This window comes from Hippocampus zosterae, chromosome 7 (genome assembly GCF_025434085.1).
Source record: "Hippocampus zosterae strain Florida chromosome 7, ASM2543408v3, whole genome shotgun sequence".
In the NCBI taxonomy this organism is placed as follows: domain Eukaryota; kingdom Metazoa; phylum Chordata; class Actinopteri; order Syngnathiformes; family Syngnathidae; genus Hippocampus; species Hippocampus zosterae.
This window is the reverse complement of record NC_067457.1, coordinates 16,808,832-16,832,737: the sequence shown is the minus strand read 5'-3', so window position 1 is coordinate 16,832,737 and position 23,906 is coordinate 16,808,832. Positions and strand designations below refer to the sequence as shown.

Here is a 23,906-nt window from a genome sequence, read left to right as displayed (position 1 = left end):
GAAAACAAATGTTCTTTATTCTTCACATAGGTGATTGGTGCAATCATATTTTTTCAAGGCTCAAAATTGGTTTCTATTTTTGGTGTACTATACAAGGTTAGATTTGAGGAGTGCCTTGGATTGCTTTCTTCTGTCAGTGTCGGTCTTAGTGTCATGTTGGATTGTAAAAAACCCACCAGGGTTGCTGCATGAAAATGTCTTCTTTTTTCTCATCAAGTTGTTGAATTATTGAATGTATTTTAATGAAATGTTAAATGAAAATGTGTTGGACTGTGAAATGCAGTTGAACTGTTCTAAGAAGATGCACTTTGTTTTTGAAAGCAGCCTGGATGCAAAGAGACAGGTTTCTGTGTGATTTCATACACACACGCACGCACGCACGCACACACACGCACGCACACACACAAATGTTATATGTATCCCCCAACATTGACTCACTCGTATCTCAAGGCATCACTGCAGCGACTACATAAAAAGGAAGGCATAACTGTGTCACAGTTTTGCTTTCGCAGTGTGAGTGTTATATTTTAGGGAAGAAGTGATGTGGAAAGGCACAATTCAGCCTAATTACGTCATAACGCTTCACTCGGTGCTCCATTTTCCACATTCAATATGTCAGCGACGTTAACATACGTGTAGCAACCTGAATGACGTCATGGAAATCGGATGCCAATGGGACCGCGCAGCAGTGTCACGTGATTTCAGAGAAACGCAAAGGTGCGCTTCCTTGTTGCAATTACCCCTCATTACCAGGAGTTTGTCGCTGTTTCAGCACAAATCCCACAAACACTGTTTTTCATCTCATTTGAAATCCTCTAACACACACAAACACAGTTGCTGTCGTTTCAGCAACGTACGCAAAACGACGTAAGCAATTTCGTTTAAAATCAGGCAGAAAATGTTTTCTGGCAATGGAAAAAAAAGGGCTGAGTGACGTCACTGGTAGCCCGAATTCTAATTGGTTCAGGAGGCGAACTGGTCCAAGCGTCCGTCTATTATTTCCCGTGCGCCCGTGTGACGGACAGCCGCAACTTGTAACTCCTTGTCTTTCTGCGACACAACTTTGGATACCGAGAATGTATCTACTCGTCCTCTTTGTTGCGGCTCTGCAAACACTCAATGTGACGCCTGGTAAGTGCACTTTGTTGGCAATTTATTTATTGCGCGAAAGATTGTGAACCGACAGGTTAACGTTTATTATCTTCGCGTGTCCGCTGCCTCAACATTGACCGGCAGAAATATGTTAACGATTAAATATGGAAAGGCGAACCCACGGTCATGAAATGTTATACTGCGTCAGTCGTCGAACAGATAAAGATTAGCTTCAACGTTGCATGTTAATCTACCCGTCGTTTTTTATTTCTTGTTCTGGTCAACAAGGAGGGGCTTGGGTTAAAGTTCATCATTCGGTGACTACATTTCAACAATTAATTTCGTTATTTATTTAGTTTTGATTGTGTTCCGGTTGCAATGGTTTGAAGCAGCAGTTCTCAAACGTTTTGTCAAGTACAAACTTTGGAGAAAAAAAGTCAGAAGCTCACGCCGCACCGCCACAATGCCTGACATGAAAATGGAGTCATGTGGTCGGCCTAAATGTTCACGAAACCCGGGGCAGCGTTTTTATTTCGAAAAACTACACTCCTATTATTGTCAGCCACTGAAAGGGTATGCGCCGCTTGATTGACAGGGCGCTTAAACGTAGGGACATAAATAAATGGACGTACTCAATGAACGCTTTCATGCAAATATGTTGGACGTGAAAGTTAAAACAACAAATGTACTTCAATAGTTGAAAACGTACCGTGCATTTGACTCGAAGGGAAGTTTTACATATGTAATTACCAGAGCTGTCAAACGATTAAAATATTTAATCTAATTAAAAATGCAACTGTCATAATTAACTCAAATGAACTAAAAAATTAATCGTGATTACTCACACATTTTTTATCGTTTCTGAATTTCCTTTTACATTTTTGTCCCATTTTTTACCCATTTTAATGCTCTCATCAACTTGGAACCATGAATCAGTTTTCTATGTGCCAAATCCAAATATTTACTGAAATAGCAATTTCAATTTTTAATTTTACATGAACATTTTCCACTTGGAGCAGTTGTTCACACATAATCTCTCACACAATATTACTGTCCATCAACACCAGTGAAAAAAATATTTTGTCACACAACAGCTGCTTTAACAGCTTTTTTAATGAAATCAAAACAGAGCAATATAACATTATAAAGTGCACATCTAAGGTAAACCAGTACTCAGCCTCTAGTGGATTTAAACCATGGTTGCATACTTTGTTTTTCTCAAGTTTGCTTTCAACACAGCAGTCTGTTTCTGTATGTTTGTTGGAGAATAACGAGACCCCGGACACCAGTGTTCGTTATGTGCCGCTGTATTCAAAACTGCCGGCCGTACAAACAAGCGCAAGCACTTCCCCCGTGCTGCTGGGGCAAACCATTCTGAAAGAGGGGGGTTTCACTCCCCCTAACACAGTCAGGCTATGTTGATTATGTTGGTCCTTCTTGCGCGGAAGTCTCTCTACGGTTTTTGTGGAGACCTCATTTCGGATGACTACACTTGGTTCGAAGACAACACTGGGGACGGTTAATTTTCGCTAGGTCGCTACAACAGCAGTGCACTGTCACTGTCAGACGAACACAGAGAAGCTCCACCCGCTCTATTTATATGGACACGGAACGGTGTAACCTTCCACACAAAATAGTTCCAAACAAGTAACAATCGCGTCAGTGGCATACATCGTATACCTGTATAACTTTGATCTTGTCAGTGGAGCAATCTGGCAAATTTTTATAAGTAAACTTTCCATTCATAAACTCTTTAAGTATCCGTTTTCGGTGTCTCCCGCTGCCATGGCTGGTAAAACAGACATGGGCGTGGACTTCTTCAGCGCGCTTGTTGTTTTGTTTCTGGTGTATTTGTCACGTTGTGCCCGAAGCGATAGAATGATCGCTCCGTGCACAACAAAATAAGGAAGTGGATCCCCGAAATAGCAGACACAAAAAGAGATTTTGTCAGATAACAAAAGGAGTCTTTAATAACGAACACAAAAATACCCGACAGGGAGAATAACAAAAAGCGCTGTTCAAAATAGGGACCAGGGATAAAATAAAAGGACAACTGAAAACGCTTGCGGAAAAAGGTGGCAAGGAGGGTCAGATTAGAACAATGAATATAAGTTTCACTCGCAAGAGGAACAACGACGCGTAATAACAGCCACAAGGCTAAGAGGCAATGAATAAATGCAAGTAGGAATTGGGCGAGAGAAATTTTGGCACGGCGTGGAATTCTCCGGCAGTGAGTAGAATGCCAGAGCGTCCAAATAAAGACTGAGCAATTACTCCCTAATGGATGACAGGTGTGTAAACGGCGTGCAGAAAGCCCGCCCCCTGCTGGCAACCCCGGGACGTGACAGTATTTATAGAGCAACGTAACATCCATTTGTGACGTGTGCCGCGTTAATCTCGCGAGAAAATTTTTAATCCCGATAAAATTCATTTAAATTAATGCCAATAAAAACGCGCTAAACTGACAGCTCTAGGAATTACATGTATCTATTAAATAGATACATGACCCTTCGAGTCAAACGCTGCCAGGATATCAGATATGTGGTCATCCAAATCTTTTATCACACTGAGTGAGAATAAATATGAAAGACTATAAAATATTGGATTGATGAAGATTTGATTCCTAATCATGGTGTTATAACGTTATTCTTCAATGTTAAAAAACGCTTGTTAAGATAAGCGGGTTTTTTTTTCACATTTCAGCTAGTGGTGTGCCGCGGGATTTTTTTCAGCGAAAGAAATGTGCCTTGGCTGGAAAAAGACACTGCTGTAGATCATGGCATGTCAACGAAGAGAAAGTGAAACGCACCCGATCAAGCCAAGCGGGTTACATCATACGAAACATTCAGGAGACGCTTGGAATCGCAAAGACTCAAATCGACAAGAAATTCTGCCAATTTCCCTGCTCATAGAGTGAATTGTGAGCGGCTCGACGGAGAGTCGAGTCAATGAACGTTTGCTCGAATGCTTTACCTGTTTTGGTGCAAAAACCTTCCGCTAACTGCACCGCTAATTAGGGAGAATGCGAGCTGCGTGGCGCTAACTATGGCCATGGAGGACTTTGAAGCGTCCCGTGGCTGGCTTTAAAAGTTGGTTGCACGACATCAGCTGATCAACGCTGTCGTGGGTGGCGATCGAGGGGAGGTCAAGTTTGAGACAGCGAGTGAGTGGAAAGAAAAGCCACCGGGTCTCTGACTCGTCTCATTTTGCAGCAACTCGTCTGAACTTTGAGATATTTGGTTCACATACCTGTACTGTATGCTGCAGTTTCGTGTTAGAAACACTTTTTGGGCAACATGTGGTTGCAATTTGTTGCGTGTGTTGTCACACGTTTATGTTGGGAACATACTTTCGTGGTCATCAAGGAAATGTACCATCGTCGTATCCCACATATGGAAATTCAGCTCTCAGGAAAGATTGGACACCGTAAAGACGATTTGTGACGAGAAAGTACTTATTGCATCGCTCGACTTTTACTGGTCGGACCACAACCCGTCTGCAGCAATGCACTGGCTGAAATCGGTGATCAACAACACTTCTCATGAAAAAAAAAAGTAGATTCCGACTTGAATGCCTTTGTTCTGTTCATGTTTGATATGGACCGTCAACAAATGCAGGTTGTTTTTTTTGTTGTTGTTGTTTTTTATGTACCGTATCTTGTGCTGACCCGGCCCGCGTGTCAAATTTGAAAAGTCAATGTGGCCCCCGAGCCAAAAAGTTTGCCCACCCCTGATCTATTTCATTTCGAATGTCGTGTTTCTTTTCATCACGTCACACTTTGAGAATCACCGTTGAAAAGTACGTGAACTCTTTTCATCTCGATCCGATATGATTGCATTGATTAAAAATCATCATCGGAAAAATGCACTGTGTAGCCGACATTGAATTTCATGCGTGGGTAGTCGATAACTTTCAGTTTTTTTTTTTGTCGTTGCGGGTTATCATGCAGGACCTTAGTCCCCTGATTTGAATTATTTTTCAAATGAATGACAATCGTGCAATGTCAGGTCATTTGATTTCTTTTGTAAGTGTGTTTCAACCAACGGTGAGGAGCATTCAACATCTTTGAAGAAATCAAAAAGGGAAAACGATGAGTGTGGGCTTGTCAAATGACAGAGAAGCTTTGTGAGTCAGAATGCGCTCCGATCAAACGTGGCGTCAATCATGTCCAGAGTGTCGAGGCCCCGAGAGCGGATGGAGTCGTGTCAGCCACGCGTTGCGCGAGGCTGCCGAACGGAAAGCAAAAGAAGAACATTTTCTTGTCCTTTCTTTCAGCGCTACATACGCTGCGTTATTTCGTGACAGCGTCCTCTCAAATCGCAAATCTGCCAGAGTACTGGGAGGTCGTGTATGTGGACGGCGTTCAGATTTTGCAGTTTGACAGCAAGAGCCGGAAGACGAAAGCCAAGCTGGACTGGGTGAACAAAATCGCAGCAGAGGATCCAGACTTGTGGCAGCGAGAGCTGTACAACAGTATCGACAATGAGCAGGTGTTCAAAGTCAACCTTGAAATCGCTAAAGAGCGCTTCAACCAAACCGGAGGTTCGTTTTCCGCTCGTACAACGTGGCGGATGTGCCCCGACTCATAAACACGCACGTCGCTGCTGGCTTCTCTCTGTTCATCGTGTGCGTGACACTTTCAGGCGTTCACATGATCCAGCAGATGCACGGCTGTGAATGGGATGACGAGACTGGTGAGGTAGCTGGTTGGGATCAGCACAGCTATGACGGAGAAGACTTCATCTCATTGGAGTGGAAAACGATGAGATGGATCGCAGTCAAGCCACAAGCGTTCATCACAAAGAACAAGTGGGAACGATTGGACGGCTACAAAGAATACACGAAGAGATACGTCACAGAGATTTGTCCTGCTGCCTTGAAGACGTACGTGCGCAATGGGCGGGACTTCCTGATGAGAACAGGTGCGGTGGCCGCTCACACTCTCTCGTCCTCTCATCTGTCCATCGTCCTCGCACGCTCTCGCTTTCTTTCACCCTCTGGACATGCTCGCCGCCGGTTGTCTTCTCGCACCTTCTCGGCGCGCTTCCAAGTTGTCCTGGCTTGCCGTTTCCTTCGCCATCTCACGCGTTCCCTCCATCTTGATCCTGACGCGTTCCGGCCGTCTTTTGCCCTGAGCGTCATCCTCTTGCGCCCGCTCTCCCTACTTCCTCCTCTCACACGATTTCTCCTCCCACATTTCTGCTTGCAAAGTTCTTCTCGCACTTTCCATCTTTGCTCCTCCCACGTGTTCTCTCGTTGTCTTTGCCCCCCCCCCCCTAAGTCGTTCTCTCCCTCCTCGCCGCAGAGCTTCCGACGGTGTTTCTCCTCCAGAAGACGCCTTCCTCTCCGGTCACCTGCTTGGCGACGGGTTTCTACCCCCCCGTATGGGATCTTTTCTGGAGGAAGGACGGCGAGCAGCTGTACGAGGACGTGGAGATGGGCCAGACGCTGCCCAACCACGACGGAACCTTCCAGACCGCGGTCCACCTGAAAGTGGAGCCGGCGCCCGACGCGGAGGCCAAGTACGAATGTGTGTTCCGGCTGGCCGGCGTCGAGGAAGCCATCGTCGTCGAGTTGGACGACAAAAACATCCTGAGCAACGCGCGCGACGCAGGTGAGCCGCTTGAATGGTCGCGTCACCTCGGACTGACTCTCGCCAACGGTGTCGTGACGAGCCCTTCGCGTGCTTCTCTTCGTGGCCCACATCTTTGTTGCCACGTGAAAAGAAGAAGAGCGAGTCAAGATGGTGGTGGCCATCGCTGTCACGTCGGGGGTCCTGGCTGTGCTGGCGGCGGGGGTGGCGGCGGTCCTTGCCAAGCGTCGCCGGAACAGACAAGGTGAGGGACGCCAAGATCTGGTCTGTCGGGAAGATCCAAAGAGAACTTGTGGCAAAAAGTCCGTCTTCCTAAAACTTTCTCTCTCTTTCCTTCCAGCCCGATACTCTGCAGCGCGTAAGTAAAACATTTTCTGTTTCCGTTGAGCCACAATAAACGGGGCAGTTCCACCAAGGTCCGATTTAGGCCGTTGCCGCCAAAGCGTGAATCGGGAGTCGCTTGAAACGGCAGGAAGAGTCGGCTCCGTAACGATGCGCACGTGAATGTTGATGTGAGAAGCGCCGTGAGAAGCTCTCGCTGTGCACCAAAAAAAAAAAAAAACATCGGAGCCTTTCATGTGAGTTGAATTTGTTGAGTGGCCGCGCTCGTAACCGAAACCACTCGCGTCACAAATCGTCCAATGAAATAAACGGAAATGCCTTTCCGGCTAAAAAGGCAACAACAATGGTTGTCAGGTGTCATATTTCAAAAAAATCATACATACATGCACGCAGTCATGAGATCATGAAATCGATTTTTGAAGGGAGAACATGTTGGTTTTTGTTTGGTCTCACCGCTGATTGACGGCCACTGAGCGTCGGCCATCTTGGACAGTTTAAGTCAGACGCAAATCCTTTGCGGTTATCGGTACGTCACTCATTTGAGTTGTTTCGACACAGAGGATAAAGAATACGCAAAATGACACCGTGTACTGTCCAGTGCAGACACGGCAACAGTTGTAGAATAAAAAGACGCAAGTAGATGGGACAGCGCCGCAAAAGTCATTCGGCAGTGAACGTCTCAAATCCTTTGGCGCCAGCGTGACTCGTTTCGCTTCACATCTCACTCTGCCGTTGCACTTCCTCAGCCGTTTCCGCCGTTTCCGAGCCCCTTGCCGAGTGAGACGCGGCGGCCATCGCACGGTGAGTTCGCTCCCGCGCCGGCTTTGGAATGTGGAAATGCTCTCGGCCATCTTGATGTGGATTCTCGTTCACGCTTTGCTTCGGCTCTTCTCCCTTCAGACGCCAAGAACAAGAGAAGTGGGCCCGCTGAGCACGTTCTCATTACACCGCCTTTGAAAACGCAGAAGTTTTTCTTTTTCAAGCGGACCATGAGTGTGATTTTGCTTCTGTTAAGTAGCGCTCAAAGGTTTCTGGTTTTTGTGGGTTTGTGATTTCATGTGGAAATGATTTTTTTTTTTTGGAGCAATTAATTGACGAATTCAAGAACTGAATGTCGTCAAGGTCACGATTGAATGGGATTTTATGGTCCTCCAAAAATGTGCTCGATGGTTTCGACGGCATCTCTGCATTCTTGTTTGATTGGATTTGCGGTTTGAAATGTCAACTTTATCCTCATAAGTTATGAATTAAGTGATTCTTTGGCACACCCCGAGAGGGAGCCCACGGAGCCAAGGTCGAGAGCGCGACAACGATTCTTCCATCACCGCTTTCGCTTGAGCAAACAAATCTGCCAAAGCGTGCATTGATCAGAAAGTCACGTGAACCATTGCGCTCCTCGTCCGAACATTTTGGATCGATCGCTCGACCAGTGCCACAGATGGAAATGGCCACCGGGGTGCACTACTTGGCCGCGGCCAGCAGGGGCGCTGCAGGTTTGCCGTCTCGAGAGGTTGAGCGACAGCCCTGCCGGAAAGTGTCATGCTCTGTCTGGTTTTGATTGTGTTTGAGTGAAAGGCGTCGCCCTCCGGCAGGCGCGCCCGCTCCGCCGTTTCCCCATCGGGTCTCGCCAAGCTTTGTCGCGTGGCCAAGTCACTGTTGGATGATTGACTTTGCTCGCTGTTGTATCCTCGACCTTTCGCTCTCGTTTTGCCGTTGAACTTTGGAAGTATATTCATGATCGCTTTTTTATTGATCCTGATATTTGGTTTGGCGTAATTGGACTTCTTCTCGCTGTTCCCTTGTACTTTGCTTTTGTTTGATGAAATGTTTCTTTGCTTTTCCTGGCTCCTTGTGGCCAGCGATTTGAGCCTGTACTTTTCTGCAATAAATATTTTTGTTTTTGCACTTTGTCTGAGCCTGCATTTCTGGAATCCAAAACATGATTCACTTTGGTTCTGAAGAAGCTGACAGAAAGCCTTGGTCAACCTGTTCTTCGTGACACGTTTGTGACTTGCGCAAATAGCAATCAACTTTCTTCTCCTCGAGAGCGACTCCATCCGTCGAAACGTCGATTTGTGACTTATTCTTCCACGCTTGCATGTGGTCAAAGCAGGCCGAGAATGCCATGAGTCTTCTGAATTTTGGCCTTTTTTACGACCGCTTCGCACTCATGCCCCCTCCCTCTCTCGCCTGGAAGTCAATTATAAGACCCAGACCAACTCGCAACCTGCAGGCCACACGCAGACAAACGGCAGAGCGGTCACCAATCAATCGCAGGACGCGTACAAACGATCGCCTGCTTGATGGCTGATCACAAAGTCGTTCTGAAAAGGTTCCATTGAGCATTGCTCATTTTTTGGTTTCTTACTTATGTGCGTGACGACTTCCAGTCCCGGACTTTAGTCGGTCCTTCTGCTTTTCAGATTTATGATGAATGTTATTTGTTTTCTTGTACCTAATTATCTCTACTTCTCCTTACTCCAAGCAAGGTGTGCTCAGTGCTTGGGCCATTTATGATCGGTTTCCCGGTGACTTGTTGCGCAATGACCCAACAATCCAACCGCCAGCGATACTTTCACGTTTGAACGCGCCGAACTATCTATGTTGCCCTTTTTTGGGCAATGTCAGTGCCCTTTTTTTGGGGCGGGCAATAACATCACAGGACCTGTTTTTCATCTGGACATCTACAAATATATGAAATATGAAAAAAGAAAAAGGATGCTCCTTGATCAGACACTGCTAGACTACAATCAATCCAGAGAGATCAAAAACAGGCCTTGACAAGAGAAGGACACATACACACGCGCATGAAAGAGAAGTCACTGCAAACTCAAAATCAATTGCTCCATGTACAGCAGTGCTTGACTTGACTTGACTTGAGTGGGCGCAATGTGCACTCGTGATGTGTCGGTCGCGACTTTGACGTGAACCACGAGAGCCGGCTCTGTCATTTTCTCTCTCTCTCTTTCCACGTGTTTGAAGCGAGGTTTCGCAGTGGCTCAGCTGCCGTGCTCAGAGAGGGAGACGGGAAGGCAAAGGGGAGGCGACCAGCCCGTCCAAGTTGAAGTATTTAGTTTTGTTGAATGCAAATTTAAAAGAAAGCAAGGAGTAGCTTATGTTTGTTTTGTTCGCTGCTGCTGTTGTTGGTTGAAGTTTAATTTTGTTGCTTGTTTATTGTTTGAGCATTTTAATGTTCAATACAATAAGTGAAACCCCTTTTCTTTGCTTGATAATTAGTTCACCAAGTAATTTATCAAAATGTATGTGTAGCCGAGTCTCTGGAAGGACTAGGCTGGACACAAAATCATTTTTATGCGGGCTTTATTCCCGACTGAACAATGAGAAATTGTACAGCTTTAAGATGAAAGTCTGTGATGTAAACTGAATTTTAAAAGAGGTCGAAAAGGGATCTAAGAGATCAAAGAAAATCATTTCACAGATTACAGACAATTACGCCACAATAGACAACAGCAGTGTCTTGTCGATATGTTCCGGTGTGCTGGTGTGTACAAAGCACGTGGACAAACACAAATGATCTCCCCTGCTGTGCAGCTGTTCACACGACTCACTAGTGGTAGATTTCAAACTCCAAACCAAACCACTCCAGATATTGTGCTCTGAAGATCGCCAGGGTTACGATGACGATCATGGGCGTATCAAGTTGGGACAAGCAGTGGGCACAGTTCAGCGACTACCCACCTTTACGTGCATGTCACCCTTACTGGTCTGATTCTCACACGCTGCATATGTTCCCGCGTGTTTTGATCTAGTGTGGTTCTTAAAGTGACAGTGCTACATTTGTTAAACAAGGAAGCCTTCACTACAAGCATCTAAGTAAGGTTCACCTAGTTACATATGCTAAATTTGTAATAAATATTGAAAAGAAAAGCTAAAGTTAAAAGTGCCGTTTGAGAGCCATCTAGAGCCGACTCTTTTCACTGAGCCGATCCAAATATAACCGGATCGCCGAAAAGAGCCGAAAATCCAATTACTACTGTGCACGAACACAAAAAGATAGAATCCCGTGTGGCGATTTTCAAAGATGATGCGATTTGGACAAGAGGAGTTCCTCCCCTAATCGGGAGCAATGCGGAAGTGAAGCTGTTGTGCCTGTTGTATGTTTCCAAAAGAAGATAACACAAGAAACCCGTTGTTCCACTTGAACAAGAAGCACCCAAGTCATCAAGTGGAAAGCATGAAAAATGCGAGCAGAGTTTGCACACCTTGCTGACGGAAAAAGTTCGCGGTTTAGTCGCTAAAAAGCTAAAAAGCAGTCGCAATGACGCGAACGCCCTATTATGGTCAACATTTCCAAAGTATTATTAAGAGATTATGAGGCGTATTTATCATTCACGATTGGTCCATTTTTAGAAGCGTTATTTGACGTGACTTTGCGTTTGTTGTACAGTAGAATGGCACAGTTTGAAATCAATGACAAAATCGATGGTAAAAATTGTGCTCTTTCATCATCTTTGTAGTCAGTAGCGGTGCTTTAAAAGTGGCAATTTAAAAGCTATGAAAAAAACGGTCGTCGCTCCGCGAACAACACGTACTTCTCCCAACCGGTCCGTTACACAAACAATGGTTCGGGGACCACCGCTTTACGGGGTCTTTCAAAATCAGAAACAGAAAATGTTGACTTGTCGAGATTTGAGATCTTTTCTTCCCCGCTTTCATAGTGGTGGCGTTCATGCGCCAGAAGTGAAATGAAAGCGAAAGCAGTTCAGAGTTGCTCCACTTGGCATAATTCCACACCCGGACCGCACGTGTGTGACAAAAGAAAGAGTTCGGCACTTTGCCAAGCTTTTGCTGCGTCTTGGGCGCTTGTCGCGGACGCCGACTCCGACGCTCGGGGCGGGGAGCTTCTTTTGGCTGCCGGTGTGGCTGTTCGCGCAGCTCCGGTGTTGTGTGGCGTTGGTCAACCTCGGCGAGCTCCCCGCGGCGCCGGCTCGTTTCCTCGCCTTGCACAACGCGCTCCCCGCCGCCCCGGAGAGCCTCGCCGCCGCCTTGGGGCTCGGCAACCCCCGTGCTCCGCAGCCTCGCTGTGGGAAGTCGGCGTGGCCGGAGACAAAAGCGCCAAAAGCCGCGAGTTTTGTTCATGAGGGTGCTTCGCGTGTACAGGCCGGACTTGGCTCTGCTGCTCGGAGGGTTTTGCTTTCTCACCGTGGCTGCCGCCTGCAAATTGCACAGTTTTGCCATGAGGATGAGGATAAAAGGAGGGTCCGAAATTAATGCGGGGAGGGGCGGGGGGAAAAGTGTATCAATGAGAAATAGCGGTCCCCATCTTTTGGAAATCTACTCCAAATTAAACAGAATGAAAGGAAATGTCGAGATTGAGGGGATTTATTCTTGTGTGCGAGTCCCAGGTGGGATCCAGATCCGGTATTACATGGGCAAGGTAATTGACAACCTGCGTGAGGATTTCGAGCCGGATGACTTCTTGTCAGCACTGCTTCTCATGGGCGTGTTCTCAGTGGGAAGGCGAGAAGAAGTATCCTGACCCCCAAAATTTCAGAGCCCTGCATAATCCAGGCGCAGATGAAACATACTTATCACGTGTGCGCCTAAATAATAATAATAATAATAATAATAATAATAATAATAATGCATTTTATTTAAAAGCGCCTTTCATGCCACCCAAGGACACTGTACAAACAATAAGAAAATACAATGTAAAAATTTGTAAACGAGATGTTATATAAAAACAGCCTTTTGGAATCAAAAAGCTGCCCATTTTCAAGAGAAAAAAAGTCATTCCTATTTTCTTTTGTGAGAAGTTGGAGGTTTATTGGGGGGTGGGGGTTCTATGCCCATTGTGTAGGTAAGCCACTTTGCAAATAAAAAATAAAACGTTCAACACAAACCATTTGCCGACCCTTATGACAACCCAAGTTCAAGAACTTCTGGTCAAGTGACCGCCCATCTTGTTTTTGTTTGCGCAGCGCTCTGGGCGCCGGCAGCCGAGGGGGTCTCTTTATGGGGGCCATTAGCTCCTTCAAGTGCAGAGTGAAGGCAAAGTTCTTACATACTCAGACCAACCAGGACGGAGACGTCGGTTTTCGACACCGCAAAGATAGGTAATGCAGAGAGCGTGGTACAAAAATAGTGCACAGCAAACAAGCGGTGAATCTCTCATAGATGCTGACATATTTAGTGCTCTTGGAGGTCCCCGTCATGGGCCTCATCCAGACCATCTCCAACAAACAGCACCGGGTAAAGCTGACAGACCAATCATGTCCATTGATTGTCGCGACTGTAGGTCCGCTGGCGCTCACTGTTCAGTCCGGTCTAACGGATGGATTTCGGCCATTCTAATGAGTTGGCTAGTCGAGTGGTCTTCAAATAAAGCCACCCCAAATCGATGACTCGCCCAAGCCCACGAATGATGCAACCGGAGAAACTTGGCAAACCAGGTCGGGATCAGAAAAAAAATTGCCTCTTATTTTGGGGGGTCCCTTGCAGCTCACTGTGACCGCGCAAGGAAAAACTATATATGGATGACTCTTTTGGACATTTCATTTTGACACTCAGTGAGAGTGGTCTGTGTACGCTACAATACACACAGCAGCTTTGAGGCTGTGACTGCCACATTGTTTCAATTGTATTTTTTTTCTGTCCTATGGAGATGGATCTTTCATATAAGACACTTAGTGAGTAGTCTGTTTGGGTTTACACTACGGCAACAGCTGTGAGTCTCAGGTGCCAAATTGTTTACGTTTTCTTTGCACAAAACCCAATTGTGAAAGGGCTTAAATAAGTTGTTTTACACGTTCTCCTGTTTATAAGGAATAAAGTGGTCTACTTTTTGCAATACCATACTGAATTCAAATCTTTTTTAAAACTTTTTTCTTTGCGTATTTGCATCATGTTTAATTGCACAATATCACAACAAATTGCATCGTATCGGATCGCATTGATTTGAACTAAATGTGTATCGCATCGTATCACATCGTGAAGACGGTAAAACGTATTGCATCGTGTCGCCAGAAAATTCCATGTATCGTTTAAGTATCACATCGCTGGTAGTGCATCGAGATGTGTATCGAATCGTCCTCAGTGCTGAGATTCACATCCCTAATGAATAAACTGGACTCCAAACAGGGCACATGTGGACAACCATGGAGTGGTCGCCAGTTTAATGTAGAATCTCGAATTGAAAAAAATAAAATCAACACGCACACAAACAGATGGTCACAAAAGCACAGCGCACGTAGCTAATGATGCCTTCAATTGATTTATTGCCCTTTATTTCGTGGACACGCACGCGTGCGCCATGTCAACAGGCCCAATGTGCTCGTGCGCGCGCGTCGAAGCGACGAAAGGCGCACTATTTGGCAGACAGGGGTCAGCGGTGAGGCGCGTGAAAGCGGGGCGGTGGTCGGCGGCGGTCGCGCCCGGACACGATTAGCCTGCGGCCGACGGCCTTGCTGTAGCCGAGCCGGAACTCGCGCGCGCACAGGAAGCGACCATTTCAGGGCTCCGAGCCACCGAGGGGGTGCAGGTGGGGGGGCGGCGACTCGGGCCGAGCGAAGGAGCGAACGAGCACCGACGCGGGGCGGAGAGCCAGGCGAGCAGCCCCCACCCGGCCGCGGAGAGCACGACCACTTGAGGCTGGCAAAGGCGGAAGCGAGGCGGCTTGCTTGGGTGCGTGCGAGCGGCGTCGCGCAGCCCGGAGACAATGGCGGCGCCGAGCGGCCTGCGGGGTTTTTGTTCGTGGGCTCCGTGTGGACGCTAGGCCGGCCGTGCTCGCTGCTAACCCAGGCGGGAGGAACGAGCGGTCTACCATCGGAGACTCCGCGCCACTTTCGGCGCCTATGCTTAAATTATCACAGCATTTTCACACCCTCCGCCCTTGACGAGCATTTTGAGGTGAGGACGTTATTACAGTTTCTGTCTTTATTATTTTTATTTATTTTTACATAAGGAACTACTTTATTGTTCACGGCGGCGGCGGAAGGTTAGCTCGTCCGTTAGCTTGGAGCTAGTCGGAGGCTAATCGCTTGGCGAGCGGAGCTGTTTGCATCGCACATTCCTCTCTTTTTCTGTCCTTTTTCTGTCTTTTATTTTCTCTTACGATGGATAAAACTGTACGTTTGTTAACCGAGTTGACACGCACTCTTGTTCGTGTGCTTGGCTATTGCGACTCTTATTTTGTGCCGTTTGGCCCGCGTTTAGCTCGCTGCCTGCCCGCCTGCCGATGGAGGCGACGACAACAACCTGAAAGCCGAGTGGGCGCCCCATAGGCAGCCTCCGTGACCCTCCCGCCCCGCCGAATGTCGCACACAAAGCAGGTAAGACACAAGCAAGCTCGCGACTGGAGATACTCGGTGATGCCTTGATAACAACAACAACAACAACAACAACAACAACAGCAACAACAGGGATGAAGATGCTGGTCGGTAAGGAGTGATGCTGTCACTGATGCGAGTTTGATTGGCAGCTTGTCATGATTGACAGTGGCAAAAGAAGCTCAATCTTGCAACAGTGATAATATAATGTCCCGACTACATCTTTAGCTACACCTGTTTTAATTTACTACACTAAAACAACATTAAGATGGTTGGGTTGCGCTGTATACCTAGTTCTAAAAATAAACCCGCAAATACCTCATCAAAAATGAAATGATATGATAATTTTTTTGTTGGGCTAGCAGCTAACAGTTTCCCCCCCAAAAAGGGACATGACCTCAAGTCAAGCTGGTAATTACTCACCCTTGTAAAACGTGCAGTACTTGTACATGCAAGAACGAAAGGCCGATGAGCACACTGCGGTCGTCTGCGGTGCATGTCATCCAGAGAGCCAGACGGAACCATTAATGCCTTAATGTAGTAATTCTGTCGACGGGGGTTTCCTGGACTCGGCATGGGGCAGAGATGGTTCCGTTCTGTTATTGCCGTGTCCTCCATGGGTTCCAAGAATTTCTGAAATTGAGAATACAGACCAAACCAGTAACTGAATCATTGTTACATATTTATGCATTTTCAGCACAGTCAATTTGAAGTAAGGTTCTGTTTTGGAATTGAGTTGTTGTTGTTGTTTTTTTTTTAACTAGATTGTTAATTCTATCCATCCAGACATTTTTGAATCCGTTTATCCTCACAAGGGTCGCGCGAGGGCATGCTAGAGCGAATGCCAACTGTCTTCGGGCAGTAGACGGGGGACACCCTGAACTGGTGGCCAGCCAATCGCAGGGCACACATATTATACAGATCGATTGATAATTAAAGTAATCAATAGTTGCAACCCTAATTCCCGTATTGACACTGTGTGGTTTTTCCGTTTCAATCCTCAGACTTGCGGAAGAATTCAGCAGGAAGACACCTTGCATTCTTCCACTTGACTCTTCTCCGCCTTCCAGGACCCCGATAGAAGCCGACAAAAGATTTCATGCGGTCTCTTCGCGGAGGCGGTCTGAGCCCTCGCCGGCACAAATGAGACAGTGATCTCTCGAGAAGCCCGGACTATTCTCCCCGAGGTTCTCACGTGGCGCACGGGGTCACTTTGACCCCCCCCCCCCCCCTCTGGGAACCGCTCGGCCATTGCCCGCTTGGGAGATGTTCCAGTTCAGCAAGTACCCCATGGAGATCCTGGAAATGCTGAGCGGACACCAGGCGCATCAGTTCAAGGGTTTGGGCTTGGAGCGTCAGCTGAGTCACCAGCAGCAGGTCCAGCTCCAGCATCAGCAGCAGCTCCAGCAGCAGCACCAGAGCCCCGCCGACACGTCCGGCGGTCTGCTGTCCGGCCTGGGCCTGGGAACCCTTCCCACCTCCCGGAGCAACGCCTTTGCCGACTCCTCCTCGCTGTTCGCCAAAATGAGCGCCCCCCCGCCGTCGATATCGCACCAGAGTCAGTCGTCGTCTTCGTCGTCGACTCACAGCTCCAGGAAGTCGAGCAAGATGAGCGGCGGGAGCGGGAGTGGCGGCGGTGGCGGCAGCGGCTCCTCGTCGGGGTATCCGCAGTTCCTGCGACCTTTCCACCCGGCCGAGGCGGCGTTGGCGCAGGAGCAGCTGCACTCGGGGATGGGACGCTTCGACTTTGGGGGCGGCGGCGCCAACGGCAGCGCCGGGGTCCTCCCCGCGCCCCCGCCGCCTCCGCTGCACCCCGGTCTCTCGGTGCCGCAGCCCTCCCCCGGACCCTCGTCTTCCTCCTCGTCTACCTCCACCTCCGCCTCGGTCTCCGGCAACCCCCCTGGCGGCACGGCGGTACCCCTGGTGGGCCAGTCGGACCCCCGCAGCCTCCACCAGCAGTTCAGCTGCATGCTAGCCGCCAACCAGTACTTCCTGTCGGGCGTCCCCGCTAACAGCAGCCTGGAGCAGTTCCTGGTGCAGCAGGGCACTCACAACCACTTGGGTCTGGGTCTCGGCCAAGGCTCAGCCGAGTCCGGCTCGTCTTTGGCTCCTCCCCCCGCCCTGCACTCCTCCCACGCCCACTCGGCGCCGCAAGCTCCGCAGCAGCAGCAGCAGCTGACCCCCCACGCCTTATCTCACCCCCACGGCCACACGCACCACCCTCACCCGCTGCACCCGGCCCCCCAGCCCGCCCCCCTGGGCGGATTTGATTTTCAAAGCATTCCCGTGCTCTCGTCCAATCAGATTGCCTCCCTCATGCAGCAGGAGGCGGGGATCCCGCTGCCCCTGCCCCTTCACTTGTCGCTCCCCAAAGACGACGCCGCCGCCGCCAAGTCGGGGGAGGCTTCGTCCTCGGCCTCCTCGCTTTCCGGCAGCGGCGGGAGCAGGCGCAAAAAAGCCATGGCGGGATACCTCCCGCAGAGGAAGGCGGAGAGTCACGGCCACGGCGGCTCGGGGGGCCATCGACACGGCTCGTCCGTCTCGGCGTCGGCCAACGTCGGGATGAGCGAGCAGCAGCAGCATTCGTCCCTCCTCTCGTCTCCGTCGCAACACCCGTCGTCCTCCGCCATCTCGTCGTCGTCCTCGTCCTCATCCTCATCCTCCTCCTCGTCCTCGTCCGCCCCGTCCTCCTCCGCCTCCGCTCCCGCGCTGGCCGATGGCGAGCGGCGCTCAGCCAAAGCCAGAGAAAACCGCGGCCCGTCGCGCCGCCCCCAACCCGAATCCCTGTACCACTGCGGAGAGTGCGGGAAAAGCTTCACGCATCTCTCCAGCCTGCGGCGGCACCTGCGCAGCCACGGCCTGACGCCCGACACCCACGCCGGCAAGTCGGACTGCGCGTCGCCCAGCCCGGAGAGGATCTTCTGCTGCGGGGACTGCGGCAAAAGATTCAAGAAGCGCGGCCACCTGATCCAACACAGCGTCACGCACTCGGAGAACCGGCCCTTCGTCTGCAACGTTTGCCAGAAGTCCTTCAACCGCCGCGAGTCGCTGACGCGCCACGAGAAGATCCACGACGAGAAGCCCTTCCGCTGCCCGGCCTGCGGCCGCTGCTTCCGCGAAAGCACCTCCCTCCTCAACCACGCCGCCTCGGGCGCCTGCGGGAAACCCCCCCGCAGTTCCAAGAGCCGCGGCGACGGCGCTTCGGGCGGCGGCGGGAAAATGCGTCTTTCCAATCCAAATGCCGACCCCCCCAACAATAAGTACTCTGGGGACTACTCGAGAAGTCGCTACCCGGGACAGGCCTCCTCCTACGACGAGGATTACAGACGCTCGCAGCCGTCGTCGCTCTACTCGCCGGACGCCGGGCTGGACGTCAACAACCCGACCCTGCGCAAGGCCCCTTTGGCGCCGACCCTTCACCCCCACCCGCAGAGCCAGCAGCAGCACCACCACCACCAGCAGCCGCACCTCCCCCTCTCCTCCCTGCTGGACGATTCCGAGGACGAGGTCACCAGCAGCGCCATGTCGGCCATCGCCGCCGCCGCCGCCGCCTCCTGCGACATCAACGCGGAAGGCAGGGACGGCGAAAGAAGGGACATCATCGGGGGGCTGCTCGGGGGCTTGGGCTTCGGGAACCTGGGCGGGCCCTCGTCCTCGCCGGGGATGAACGGCTCCACCGTGCCGTTGTCGCACCACAGCCAGCCGCACGCCAAGCCCCGGAGAGCCCGCAAGCCCCGAGAAAAAAGAGCCCCCGACTGCGCGGTCAGGAGGCGGCGGAGTCCCGCGCCCCCCGGCGACGGCTCGGATCGGCCGTACGGCTGCCAGCTGTGCGGCAAGCGCTTCCGGCGGGCCGAGACCCTGCGGCGGCACAATCGGGTCCACACGGGCGAGAAGCCGCACGCCTGCGACGTCTGCGGCAAGATGTTCCGAGAACCTTTCCACCTCACCAAGCATCTGACGGTGCACTCGGGCCAGAAGAACTACAAGTGCAACCTGTGTGGGAAAATGTTTGCCTACGCTCAGAGTCTCGTCAGACACGGCAAGCTGCACCGCCGAGGCGAGATCGACAACCAGGGCAGGAGAATCAAAGGAGCCGCCGCCGCCGCCGCCATCAGCCAGGCGGCCAATCAAGGAACCTCCGACTTCTTCTCGTCTTGTTCCCAAGAGGAGAAATCTCCCACGTCCGGGACCCCCTCCCAGAGGCTCTACACCTGCACCGTGTGCTGGAAATCCTTCCGCCATTATTTCCACCTGACAGCGCACCAGCAGACCGTGCACGGCGGCGGCGTGGGCCTGGAGAAGTCCTTCCGCTGCGAGGTTTGCGGCAAATCCTTCGCCTACTCCAACAGCCTGGTGCGCCACAAGCTCTCGCAGCACGGCATCGACCGCAACGGCCAGAGGGTCAACCACTCGCAAGCGCCCGCTTATTCCCCCGCCTTCTACGACTACGGCGGGCCGGCCCACGAGCAGCACGTGAGCGGCCACGCCCTGGCGCCGCCCACCCAGCAGCAGCAGCAGCCGTTTCACTACCGGCCCCGAAAGCAGCCGGAGGGGGTCCGAAAAGAGCGCAAGAAGAAGAGACGGGTGGTGATCCACAGCATCATGAGGGACGGCAAGCTGGTGGGCGTACCGCTCAGCAAGGAGACGCGCAGGAAGTTGCTGCTCCTGCGGAGGAGGCGGGGTCGAATGCTGGCTCAGATCAACAAGAAGAAGCTGCTGGCCCAGCTCAGGGTCCGCGGGGGGCTGTCGGCGGTCAGGTCCTGGTCCGGGGGCGCCGTCAAGGTCAGCGGGCTGCTGTCCATGGAGGTCCCCATCAAGCGCTTCCTGTGTCCCGTCTGTCCCAACGCCACCTACGCCAGGAGGGGCTTCCTCCTGCTGCACGGCGCCCTGCGGCACCCGCCGCGGACGTCGGGGCGTCGCGCCCGCCTGTGCTGCCCCACGTGCGGCCGGCGCAGCGGCGGCCTCCTCAAGGCCCTCCGACACCGCGGACGCCACCTCAGGCGCGCCACCTTCCGCTGCCACAAATGCCGACGCTGCTTCTGGAGCTCGCGGCTCCTGGAGAGGCACAAGTTCTCGTGCCGGGCGCCCGCTCTGGGGGCCCGCTGGGCCGACGGCCAGCGGGCCCCCGTGGAGACGGGCGAGCGCTCGCCGGCCCCGCCACCCCCGTCGGCTCAGGTGCTGCATGAGAGGTCCTCGGTTCTGACCGAGTACGCTCATTAACTCGTTCACTCCCAAAGACGTTTTTCAACGTCTTTTCAGACTTGGTCTAGAATTGGCCAGTACTGAATGAGTTAAGAACTCCACCAGTTTGTATGTTAGTTTATTAATTTGTTGTCTCCCTTTTTTTTTTTTTTTTGTAATGATGTGTGTAACAATCTGAGAGGCGAGCGCGACAGTTGGCAGCTTTTGTACAAAAGGGACACGAAGACAGAGGAAGAAACTTCTCATGGCTCCAAAAACCTACTGCCAAGGCACTACCTTGTGACATCTCACTTTTCATAGCACCCGCAACGCTTCCTTCACACGCACTGACGCACACACGCAGACCCGGACACGCGAGGACAGAATATTGTCGGTGATGTTTCGTTGCACCAACGTGTAATGACAATAAAGAGCAATTCAGCAAAAATTCTGACCAATCCGACGGACGGAAGACCCGGACCGACGTGCGCGCGCGCCGCTATAAACACTATGTCGTGTGTCCCTTCTGTGGTTGGTTTTTAACGGCCACGCGCCACTTTTCACCATCGGATCCTCCTGACTATCCAGCACAGTTCAGATGCCTTATTATTATTCTTGTTCCTTGAGAAAATGAAATCACAGGTGACGCGACTGAAATTTTTGTTTGGAAAAAAGCCCCAACTCATTTAAAAAAAAAAAAGGGCTTTTTGAGAGAGCCGACAGTGTTTGTTGTAGAAAAACCCCCCCGGAGTGTATTGATATAATTCTCAATTATATTTTATTATAACTAGACAGCTTGCTGTTTTTTACTCCCCAATTCTCGTCTTCTATCAGTGTTGGTATTGTGAGGGCGGGGCTATAGGTTGGGGGGGTTGGTCGCTCCACCCACTCGTGTTGATTCTTTTCCTTCCCTGCCACACATTTTGTGACCCAAGCGTGCACGCATCGTTTATGATTTAGCTCCCGTTCACATTGTTCAACCTTTTTTTGTTTTGGTTTGTGTAAAACTAAAACATGTAATATTGTTATTATTGTTACAAAATGACTTTTTTTTGCATAAAAAGTGACTTGTTGAAAACCCCTTAAATCAAATTAAAAATTTGAAGAAAAAAATGCCCTTTTGTAATAATGTGTTGCATTCAAGGGAGTCCTTTTGATCTGTTTTGTTTTGCTGTTTAAATAAAGGTTGACCAGAACCTCGAAATTCTCAGCCAAAAAAAACAACAATCAGTGTACCCATTTAAATAATTTGATGTTAAAGTGGGGGGGGGGGGCTGATTTTGAGTAATACAATACAATACAATACATACAATACATGCTGATTTATATAGCGCTTTCACAACAGCCGCAGCTGTAACAAAGCGCTTTACAAAACAGTTAACATAAAGTAAAATAATAAACACAACACATAACATAAAACACGGACAGTCGTGCAGTCCTAACCACTTTTCCGTCACACGCTTTGTTGTTTGAAGCGGTTTGAGATGAAAGAGGAGAGAATCAAAGTGTCCTTTAACCAGTGGATCAGAGACGTCATGCTCAAAATGTGCACACGTCGGCTACAAGCTAAGTTTCAAAGTCAACAAGAAGCTGTAGCATCCATTGACGAAAAAAGAGATTGGTTCACTTCTCCTGTCCCTGTAATGTATCAACACTTTTTTTTTTATCTCACACGATTCCAGCAAAATTGGTCAATTAAAATGTTTCATTTTTAATCTCTGAATTGATTACATTGTTCATTTGTGTGTTGCAAATCAAGCCGTGAAAAACGTTTCGCTATAATCTATTACAGTTCATTTAGATTTAATGAAAAGGCATGAATGGGAATTATTGAAGAAAATTACATTTCAAATCTAATTGCACTCATGAAACGAAGTGTATTTATTGGAGATTTTGCGGGGTAAAAATTGCAAACTATAAATGTACAAAGCACTTTGTATTGAATCAAGCGATTGTTCAATTAAAATTGTACAAAGTGCATTATTAATGAAAATATTTGCCATCCGTATTTTTAGCAGTAGTTTTTTTCCAATATATTTAACTTGCCCTCTTGATTAAAAAAAAAAATCAAATGTGGTGCTTGAGCACGAAAGTTCGGCGCCCTCGCCCACACCGTATGTTGAAAATCGGGATTAAAGAAACCTTTTCTTTTGGACCTCAAAATGCTACAATAGCAAATAGTGGCCACATGATGGCGCAATTACAACTTCTCATCTCAAGAAGAAGACACGGCAGCTGCCTGATGTGACGTGCTGGGTCTGTGCGCGCACGCGTCCGCGTCTGTACGTGACGTGGGACTGTTTTGTACTTTTGCGAGTAGGCACGTTGCTGTCCAGTGACGTGAACTGTTTGCAACGATGTTCAGAGTACTTCTAGGAAATTGGTCGGTGTTCCTAGAATGCAATGCAGCAGCTGACGCTGTGTTTCATTTATGTATTTATTAACCCAATATAGATGGACAAGGAGCAATTTTCATAATTACGTCATACAGTAATTGAACGTGTGACAAGAAAGCTGTGACAGTTCAAATAAAAGGCAGGAGAACTATCTTTACCGACACAAATTCAAGAACGAATACTAATTCAATAGTTTTAAATATATTCATGGACTAGAATTGAGTAGCGTGGACACTGAATACGATCAGTCCCTTTCTAAAATTCTTGTCAAACGTTGAGATTGTACTGCCGGTTCCCAACTCATAGTCACGTGGCCAGGGCATGGGGAAACCTGTGGGCGGAGCCTGTGACCTATTTTGCGCCAATGGGGAAGCCGGGACAGGTTCCAGGAGTGACCTACTTTCAACCAATCAGCGTGAGGCGTCATCGCCGCTCAGCGCGTGCTGCCGACACGTGATCCCGCGGCTCCCACTTGGCGGGAGAACAAATGGCGAGCCGCAAGCGCGCGCGCGCTCTTTCTTCTTCTTCTGCTCTCACGTGAACGCGCGCCGTCGGCTGACTGCTCCTGAGTGGACTGTAGCGCGTCCAATCCGACATGGCAGCGGCGTTTGTTTTCACTTCGCTCTTGTCACACACACTCGTGTGACGTAATAAGCGTGGTGTGGTGTGTTCACTTCAGGCTTCTCACGTTGTGCGTGGAGGCTGGCCCTTGTGTGTGCTGTGCAGGGAACACACTCACGCGTGTATCCGTGTGGATACCTGTGTGTGCATACGCATGAGTGGCTTCGTTTGCGCGCGTGCGTCTTTGTACTAGTGTTGATGTCAGTAAGCGGGCGTACCAGCGTGAGTTTTCGTGTGTCTTTTTGTGATGTGTGCCTGGTTTGAAGTGAGCGTCTGTACACGAGTGTGTGTCCGGGTTTCTCTGTGGGTGCGTACAGTATGATTGTGTGTGTTTGAGTCAAGTGTGCATGGTTGCGTGAATAGCAGTACACGAGCGCCTGAACATTTGTGTGT

General features: G+C 49.8%; 2 protein-coding genes and 1 long non-coding RNA gene across 8 annotated transcripts; 2 read left to right on the top strand and 1 right to left on the bottom strand.

Moving 5' to 3' along the window:
* The first annotated feature begins 736 nt into the window (after nucleotides 1-736).
* Nucleotides 737-13,123, top strand: LOC127604183 (major histocompatibility complex class I-related gene protein-like). 6 transcript variants are annotated; one of them, XM_052071174.1, is made up of 8 exons: nucleotides 737-1,131; nucleotides 5,368-5,634; nucleotides 5,736-6,014; nucleotides 6,398-6,706; nucleotides 6,822-6,929; nucleotides 7,026-7,043; nucleotides 12,394-12,508; nucleotides 12,970-13,123. In XM_052071174.1, exons 1-8 carry the CDS (start codon nucleotides 912-914, stop codon nucleotides 13,106-13,108), a joined length of 1,455 nt encoding a protein of 484 aa, XP_051927134.1. In that variant the 5' UTR covers nucleotides 737-911; the 3' UTR covers nucleotides 13,109-13,123. The 6 variants fall into 6 exon arrangements, with proteins under 6 accessions (XP_051927134.1, XP_051927136.1, XP_051927138.1 ...); XM_052071173.1 differs by having other exon boundaries at nucleotides 746-1,131; nucleotides 6,819-6,929; XM_052071176.1 differs by lacking the exons at nucleotides 12,394-12,508; nucleotides 12,970-13,123 and adding an exon at nucleotides 7,928-8,767 and having other exon boundaries at nucleotides 739-1,131.
* On the bottom strand, nucleotides 8,853-9,853 carry LOC127604335 (uncharacterized). Its single transcript, XR_007963267.1, has 2 exons — nucleotides 9,589-9,853; nucleotides 8,853-9,475 (listed from the first exon to the last, which is right to left on the bottom strand). It is a non-coding gene; the product is annotated as an uncharacterized LOC127604335 (long non-coding RNA).
* Nucleotides 13,124-14,266: 1,143 nt separating the features above from the next.
* LOC127604119 (zinc finger protein 865-like) lies at nucleotides 14,267-21,236 on the top strand. Its single transcript, XM_052071023.1, has 3 exons — nucleotides 14,267-14,896; nucleotides 15,203-15,318; nucleotides 16,320-21,236. The coding sequence occupies exon 3, from the start codon at nucleotides 16,582-16,584 to the stop codon at nucleotides 20,533-20,535; it is 3,954 nt and encodes a 1,317-aa protein (XP_051926983.1). The 5' UTR covers nucleotides 14,267-14,896; nucleotides 15,203-15,318; nucleotides 16,320-16,581; the 3' UTR covers nucleotides 20,536-21,236.
* The last annotated feature ends 2,670 nt before the right edge of the window (nucleotides 21,237-23,906 follow it).

Excerpts from the sequence above, each read along its gene's own strand:
- LOC127604183 (XM_052071173.1), top strand. The coding sequence starts at position 912 with ATGGAAAAAAAAGGGCTGAGTGACGTCACTGGTAGCCCGAATTCTAAT. Across the intron at positions 1,132-5,367 it reads AACACTCAATGTGACGCCTG|CGCTACATACGCTGCGTTAT; the intron begins GTAAGTGCACTT and ends CCTTTCTTTCAG. Across the intron at positions 6,707-6,818 it reads GAGCAACGCGCGCGACGCAG|AAGAAGAGCGAGTCAAGATG; the intron begins GTGAGCCGCTTG and ends CCACGTGAAAAG.
- LOC127604119 (XM_052071023.1), top strand. The coding sequence starts at position 16,582 with ATGTTCCAGTTCAGCAAGTACCCCATGGAGATCCTGGAAATGCTGAGC.